General features: G+C 32.3%; 1 protein-coding gene across 1 annotated transcript; it reads left to right on the forward strand.

The window, feature by feature from the left end:
- Positions 1–1,286, forward strand: LOC133201635 (carbohydrate sulfotransferase 5-like). Its single transcript, XM_061337425.1, is given in 3 exon segments — positions 1–230; positions 496–700; positions 702–1,286. Coding segments are annotated over 3 exon segments (1,020 nt in total).
- Positions 1,287–9,145: the final 7,859 nt, after the last annotated feature.

A 9,145-nucleotide genomic window follows, 5' to 3' on the forward strand; every position in this document is an offset into this window, starting at 1 on the left:
ATGCCAGAATTTTTTTTCCCAGAACCAATTGTTTATTCATCTTCATTACCAGCAACCAGAAGAAGGACTATCCCCCTTACATTAATTGTCTCTATGATGAGGAGTGGGTCTACCTTTACGGATGATGTGTTCCGATCGCATCCCAGTTCTCTTTATTTGTTTGAACCAGTGCAGTATCTATCACAGAGTGTTGGAAAGACTGAAATCGTTTATGTGAATGGCACTGCAAAGTAAATGGAAAAATATCTGAAATCTTTGAAAAATAATACTTACATATATTTAAAATATATTTTGTAGTTGTTATGATGCTTTTGATCTTAATAATATCACCAATAGGAAATCTATGCAGGGAATAAGCACACATTTTTTTTTTCATGAAAATTCTCATGAAATTTTAAATTTGCTTTCAAAAGAATTTTGAAAGGCATTTTTTTTATCATATTTAAATGCCATTACATATTCACGTAGCCTTATTCTTCAAATTTAACATAAAAGGTCCTATAATGAAAACCAGCTGCATGAGATCCATGCTGAAATGATCATCAATCTTCTCCTGTGCCGTTTTCAAGATGTTCCTTTCCATGTCTTTAAAAGTAGCCATTTCCTTTACCATAACCATCTCAACCACCATTACAGCTGCTCTCAACGTATAAAAGATAGTGTTACTGGCATGAGGCAACGATGTATCCCAGATCTCATGCATCAAAAAGTGTAAAGGAACAAATTCATTCACTATAAAGTTGATAACAGTTAGAATGGAAGCCATTTCAAGGGTAATGAAACTTCTTCCAGAAGTTTATGTTATTCATTTGGTAAGAGGTCATAGACCAGTCTTGCTTTCACAAATAAACGTCGGGCAAATTGATTAAACAAAGATTGAAAATGAAAGTAGCTCACATTGCACGATTCTTCAGAATGATCTAGCAGAGATCGAGGAAGACATATATCGAAACAATTTTCACCGACAGAGGTATGAGGATCTTGCTCATGATCCACTTGGACAGTTTCAGGGTTTGTTTGAATTATCTGGATTGAAATTTATTCAAGCAGTACAGAACAGGGTTAGAAGTATAGCAATGAAGACAGGAATGTTAAACAAATGCCAGTATTGTTCAGAAAAAGGTGATGCAATGGCGACTTCTCTACAATGGAGGGTTTCATCAAACTATTCCATTGTTCATGCAATCCAAGAGCAGTGTTTAAATATTATTGATAAGCTGGGATACGTCTCGGTAAATTCCACAAAGGATCTAAAGGATACGAAGATTTCACAAACAAAATGGTAGAAAATTTGTTCGAACAGTAACGAGAGAGAGAGAGAGAGAGAGAGAGAGAGAGAGAGAAGGGAACTGCAATGGGTACTGCAATAAGTTGAATTAGTGGTCTTTTACATACTGAGGCCTTTCATATGCTTTTGCTCAATATTGGGTTTCATAAATTTATATATATTTGTAGAAGTTCTAGCATTGTAGGTTTTTTTGTATTTAATTCAAACCTTTTGTAGGAAAATAAGAACGTATAAACTTATGACTTTTTTCTCTTTGATTTTATCGTAATATTGAATTTCATTAATTTGACAATTTATTGACAAGTAACAAAAAGCAATATTCAAACCTTTCAAGGGAAATTACAAGAGTGGAAGGCTGCTTTCGACAAACACATGCTCTGAAGAGTATACAGAGACATATAACAATCTGTGCATCGAGCAAAATGGTCTCTGAGAGCCAATTTTAGCAAAAAGTAAATGTAGAAAAAAAAATAAAGAGAAACATCTGGAAAATATTAGCATTTTTTATTTCACTGTAAAAACATTTAATGGTAGTCACATATCAAATATTGGTTAATAATTGTTAGAACTGAAAGCTTTGAAGACTCAATATCACTACCTTTAATTAGCAAACAATACGCATGTGATAATCAAATTGTATAAGCATAGAAATTAATGAATTATCAAGAGCAATTTTCTGTAAGGGCTTAAACTGTTCAAGCATGGTTAAAGATTGAGGAAACTTTGCTCAGTATTATAACTTGCCACCAGAAACATTAATTAATTGTTTAGTGATTGCTATGTGTCTTGGCCTCCATGATAATATACGATTGTATCTTATTAAGTCTTACAAAGACTAAAAAAAAAAGCAAATTTAAGTCTTACACAAAACGTTATGCCCTGTTGCTAAATTATGTAAACAACTGTTTTGAAATATATCTCTAATCATACCATATCTAGTAACCATGGCTATTGGGCATATTTTTAATATGCTAAGAACGCTCTGTATTCACTTTAACCAAACTGTACATGTTATTAATGGAACTATAAATACATGTATGTTCAAAGATACTATTATTCAAATTTTACGATATGTTGCCATGGTAACTACGATACATAGCAACCAATATTTATCTTATATTAGTTTAAGGTATAAAAATACTTTATTAAAGAAGGATTGAAGAAAAACATGAAAAAAAAAAAATGGAGAATCCTCTGCCAGTTCCTTGTGTTTATACATTCTTCATACTGTACTTCAGATCTTTGTAAATCATAACTAAGTTTCATTTCTCGTTTCAAATATTTCATTTAATAAGGATTTTAATGACAAAACAGTCATGCACATCCATGAGTCCTGTAACAATGCCCATCTCGTAGGTATAATGATAAGGTTTTGATGAATTTAACATTTCTGACCTAAGAAAATAAAATGGATTGTGGTGTCCATGCGGTGGAAAAATTATACACTACTTTGTACTAAAATTTACATGCTTCTAATCATACCTAAGTCGCTTTTGCATTGAACAGTATATTACAGTCAGCGATGTTCATGACGTGATATGCGTTGAAACTGACGCTCAAATGTTCATGTGATCAAAACAAGCCAATGCATAATTGTCCTTTCCTGAGCCCCTCAGAACTACTTTACATATATTTTGTGTAATACAAAGAAAATAATGTCGCTGAAAATATCCTTTATACATGTAAGGTAAGAGCTATAAATTCTGTCTGATATGCATAATAATATAAGTGTAACAAACAATCTGTCATAAAACGGGCACAAACAATCCACGGCTTTATAATACAGAACAATAATATGTACACATCAGTTTTACACTACACACTTCCAAAACATTTCATGATATAAAACATTCTAATTTACAATTCTACAATAAAGTAACATTCAAGTAACAATTATGAATATTTAATGACATGGACAGTGTTATTTTTGATCTTATCAATTGTAAAACGATAATGTTTATGTCAAGTGACTGTTTCCTTCGTAAGAAAGATGGCAGGCGCCTTATGAACAACACATGATAAAATGCCAAAATAAGTAAGTAAATTGCAGTGTTATATGGCAGATAATAATGAAAATCTGACATAAAACATCTAAGTATCACTGTCCCTCACTGTTTGTTCAACATTATCTCACAAGACAGTCTAGCTATACAATAACAACAGTTGTTTCCATGACAACATCAAAATGCAATGTTTATCGCATCAATAATTTAAATAATCAAAAAGGTAGTTAGAAAGACATAAACAATAAATAATTTCTAATAAAATTTAAAACTGGATGCTACTTTACATGCAACTGTAATTAAATCCACACTCCTGTGAAAAATATTCTAAAGTCCCCTCCCCCCCCCCCCCCGCCCATACATATTACATGGTAAAAATTCACTATAACAATAAGCTGAAATCCACGCCCTCCCCTCTACATTACATAGTAAAGTACTAAGTCCTATAATATTACAGTACAGAAAGCTTTTAGAAAAAGATCTTTATGTCTGAAAGGTATTGATAGACAAGCAATTCATTTGAAAATCAAAGTATACTAAGATTTATTCAGTATAATAATCTTGGATTACCAATTAAAATACATGTATGTGCATAGCTTTATCAACACATCTGGTCTACATATATAGTATAAATAATAAAAGCAATAAATTTTCCCTATTATTGGTAAAGAATACCACAGACTACATTATTTTCATTCAAGTCCTTCTTTTTATTTATAACTTTTTTTCCAGTGTTCTTCAGTGTTCTAATAACGAAACTAATATTGATGAAAATATTGTTTGATGTCCCTTGGTTACCCACATATTATCACAGTTATCACGATCATATTAAGTTTTTAAATATTCACTGAAGAAATCCTTAATTTCGAAATGAAAGAGAGAATGCTTTATGAGTCTTGTATTTTTTTAATATTGCATGATTTTAAAATCGACCTACTCTAAATTATCTGTGAAATCAATGCTTCTTTTTTAAATGTCTAATTTGCAGTTCATAAAACTTTTAAATTCTATTGCACATTATACTTAAAGCAGAATACAAAATAACTTGCTTGGAACTAAATCAGAAGAACATGTATGTTAAGTTTGGTTGTAGTGCTCATCAGATGTATGTACGCCTTAATTGTAATGCTCATAGAAGAAAAGGTAAAATTCTGTAAAAATGTGTATTTTTACGAGGTAAAATTTTTATGCAACAAATCTTTCGAGAGGGTTTTTTTTTTGCGGAAATAAAGAATTCACAAAACGATATTATTCAAAGTAAAGTTCTATTTCTCATTTCAAAACTATTCGAATAGTACAAAGAACAAGGTACGGCTTCGATATAAATCTAGCCCTGTACTTTTCAAAATATGAGATTGTTGTGAGAAATTAAACTTTATGCTATCTGAAAAGTTTAAATTCCTTGCAGTAAGATCATACAAATCGTTTTCCCATAAAACCTCCTAGATGCCAATAATGAACATCTGCATTTTCTTTAAAAAATGTGAACATTGGTCCCCAATGAACAATGATGATTGCACAGTATACTAATGAGAGCTGTTCAAATACATCAATTTTTTTTTTACCTTGTCCCTTTCTCTACCTTTACATCACTTTTCTTAAATTTGTGTATAGCTAGGTTTCAAAGAAACTGTTCAAGATATTTTAATCAAACTTCATATGCTGATACATATAGATGAATGCTATTAAATTCCATCAACATGTTTTGACAATGGCTTTCCTTTGACCATGACCTTACTTTTCTTAAATTTCTGTTAAGCTCAATTTCAAAGACACTTGAGATATTTTTTATCCAAACTTATATGCTTAAACATATTAATGAGATGTGTTCAACTTCGATTTTTTTTTACGTTGTCCTTTTCTTTGACTTTGACCTCACGTTTCTTAAATTTGTGTTTAGCTCAGTTTCAACGAAACTGCTATGGATATTGGTATCAAATTTCATCTGCTGATACAAATTGTTGAGAAATATTCAATTGCAACCAACATTTTTTGACCTTAACATTTCCCCTAACCTTGACTTTACTTTTCTTAATTAAGTGATAATCTCAATTTTGATGACATTTAAGATATTTTTATCAAACCTTATATGCCTAACCATATTAATGAGAGCCTTTCAACTGCATCGATTTTTAACTTGAGATTTTCTTTGACTTTGACCTTACATTTCATAAATTTGTGTTAGGTAAGTTTCAAACAAACAAATCAGGGTATCTTTATCAAACTTCATATGTTAAGACATACAGATAAGAGCTATTCAATTGCATCAACACTTTTTGATCTTGACTTTTCGTTTGACCTTGGTCTGACTTTCCTCGAATTTGAGTTTCAAAGAAAATATGCTTGATGTTTTTTATGTAAACGTAAGCAATGATACATTATTTGGTGAGTTTTCCTCTCTCATGAACTTGAAGCGTGACAAACCACACACAATGTAGTAAAGGGAACAAGGTGGATATACTTGTTTTGTAATTCCAACACAAATTGCTGTATCCGGTAATTTAGAGAATTGCTGATCACCTCGGTCAAAAGTGAACATTTTTCCATGCGACACGCCACTCCTTGAACGTTTAAATTGCTCATTTGGTATTTTTACGAGTGTTAGGATTTTTTTAAGAGTCTGTCACTCAACTCAGGCTCCATCATGTCTAAAATATCTCTTATATCGAAGCCCTTAATATGTTCAATTTTTAGTTCCGGTAGATCAAACGTCATACTTCCCAAAGAATCTTCAACCTGTATTTGGTTTCCTAACTTACCCAAGGAATTTTCCATCATAATTTCGATTGCCACCGTGTCTTAGAATTGCGATAGCATAAAATCACAACCGTCATCCATGGCATTAAGACTTGAATTGACAAGGTAAAAAGCTCAAGAAATACAGCGCGCTATCCTTTTCAAATTACGTGCTTTATTTTCATTGGTCATATAAAATGGTATGGTGAAATTTTGATAGATCATGGCTAACTCAGTGCATGGGAACATAGTTGCTATAAACGTGAAATTGACAGATCATGGGTAACTCAGTACCTGAGAACAATGATACAAAACATGTAGAGTACCTTTTAACTCGTGTGCATCTTCAGATATCAGACTTGGGAGACAAGCCCCCACGTCTGATATCTGAAGATACACGAGTTAAAAGGTACTCTATATATTACTTACCTCCTGCATATGGGGTTTTTGTCTCCAAGTTTATTAGATACGAAAGAGCATGTCTACGTATGAAAGGATATCAACAGTCTCGATTGAAGTCATCATTTCGCAGGTTTTATGGCATGATACTGAAGGTACGATGGTACGATATAATGACCTTGTCAGCAAATACAACCTATCATTAAGTCAAATGTTAACTGACGTTTTTCATACTAATTGCTAGGCCATTATTTACACACTGAATTGTCTACGGATTTTTCTGTTTTTCCCGATCATGACAAGGAGCATACAAGGGTGTGACCGGTCGGCAGGAGATGCTCATTTCTCCATGGCGCCTGATCCCACCTCTGATATGTTTGGAGGTCCGTGTTTGCTCTGCTCCCGATTTGTATTGTCTAATTGGGACTTTGAGCTTGAATACTGTTCGTTATCTCCATATTTCGTGAAATAGCACTCGAGACAGGTCTATACGATTTACACATCAATTACATTCACAATAGTACACAAAAATAAGGGAAAGGCACTTGTGTAATTTACCAACCGGAGACATATGTATTGATGTGCAATGACAATATGCTCGGTCACACCTTTATACTATCTAAACATAAAGGACTCGGTTGAAATGTAAAGTGCAAGAAATTAATCTATCTGGAGCAGGTCTAGATCTTTCGTCTTATGAAGAAAAAAAATGCAAATTAGTATGTAAAAAAGAAAACTGTTTTGAAAGCAATCAACTTATAATTATATGACACATCTTCGGGAGCTTTTACCATTCCATTGCAAGGAGATATTTGTAAAAAAAAAAAAAAAAAAAAAAGAAGCCACTGGTTATTATTTCAAGTGTGACCAGAAGTGACGTCGACCGAAAATAAGGTCGAGTCCAATGACTCAAATCATTGACCCCGGGCATCCATCGGGGAAAAAGGCTTGCTCTAGGAGAACTGGCTACCTCGTTGAAATACTTTGTTTGAATATACCGATAAAATTAAAATTGTTATTCCGTTTTATATGCAGAAATAAATAAATAAATTAAACATGCTGATTAAGAATTAATTTAGTTAAATGGTAAACTGTCACATTAAAATTCTTACTATAAAACATGTGGATCTTTAATGAGGATTTTCATAAAAGTCTTTTAAAATGCTTACACATTTACTTAACTATTCTATAAATAAAGGAAACATTACCTCAAAGTTTGATAGGAAAAAAGGAAAGCAAATCATTGAAGAACTTACTTCATTGAATTGTCAAATAGATAAACATTCAAACCTAACATTATATTTTGAGTTGATCATACGTTTCAACTGAGATTCTGGCTTTAGTGAGCAAAAACAGCAAATGCTGATACATCAAAAATTATATGCGTTGCATTTGGTTATCAGTTTTTAAGAAAGTATAAAGATGAATCTGAAAATGCTCAGATGCAGTTAAAGGTTTGACTTGATTGTATATTATTAATGAACAATAATTTAAACGACTTACTTGAATATTCTTTTTCAATATTTATACCAGGTTTAATACAAATATTTAGACACAGCATATTTTCGTTACAATAGCAAAAGGGTGTATTTAAAAAAAAAAAAGAACTGAAAGTTTCACATGATTATCTGTGTCAGGATAGAGTTAAAATTATGCAGAAATGATATAAAAAACGCACTTTCTCTCAAAAATGCTTTTAAATTGTTTGAAAGACTTTTTTTCATATTCGACTTTTGATATATACGAGTCAAGTAAATTTTATTTATATTCGGCAGATTTATATAACAAATAAATATAAATTTGGATAGCTCTTTATCCGACTTAAACGACTGATATATATAGAAAACTAACTACAGAAATTTGTTTATGCCTACTTAAAACAAAGCACAAACAAGTACATTAATAGAAAAAGCTGAGATAAACACATATGACTAGTAGTCGCCCGCGTGGCGCAGTGGTTAGAGCGTCTGCTCTAGAGTCGCGGAGTAAGGAGTAAGGGTTCGAATCCCACTGTGGGACGTGGAGACCGGTCCTTCGGATGAGACCGTATAAACCGAGGTCCCTTGTCGCAGTAGGTGCTGGCACGAAAAAGATCCCTCACTGCTCAATGGCCGTAAGTGCCGAGTATAGGACAAAATTTGCAGCTCTCCACCGGCAAATGGTGGTGTCTCCATATGATTGAGAAATTTTCGAGAGGGACGTTAAACAACATAAAAAACAAAACAAAACAAAACAAAACCAAAAAAAAACAAAAAAAAAAAAAAAAAAACATATGACTAGTACGAATAAGGAACATCATAAAACAAGAAAGAGAAAAATAATTAACACAGTTGTACTAACAATAATATTTATACTAATATAACATAATAAAATATACGGAAGAGGACTTATATTTGATCATATTCATAAACATTTTAATCCCGTAGTTTTTTTATTCTAGCGGTGTAGCAAAGTCACTGTTCACTGTTCTTGATTAGCTGTAACAAAGGCTGTTAATGATCAACATTAATTGAGAATGCTGAGAAATGGAGAAACCATAGGCAAAGTATTCAAAATCGTTAAAAGTTTTCTTTTAATGGAAGAGAGAGAGAGAGAGAGAGAGAGAGAGAGAGAGAGAGAGAGAGAGAGAATAATTTGTAAGACCTGAGTAACATCAGTCAGGTGTGATTAGAACAATAGTATCTCAGTTAACAATTTTTGGTTTCTTTCCGATATAGAG

Source organism: Saccostrea echinata, unplaced genomic scaffold (genome assembly GCF_033153115.1).
Source record: "Saccostrea echinata isolate AGI-Se365-2 ecotype Australia unplaced genomic scaffold, CSIRO_AGI_Sech_v1 ptg000045l, whole genome shotgun sequence".
In the NCBI taxonomy this organism is placed as follows: Eukaryota; Metazoa; Mollusca; class Bivalvia; order Ostreida; family Ostreidae; genus Saccostrea; species Saccostrea echinata.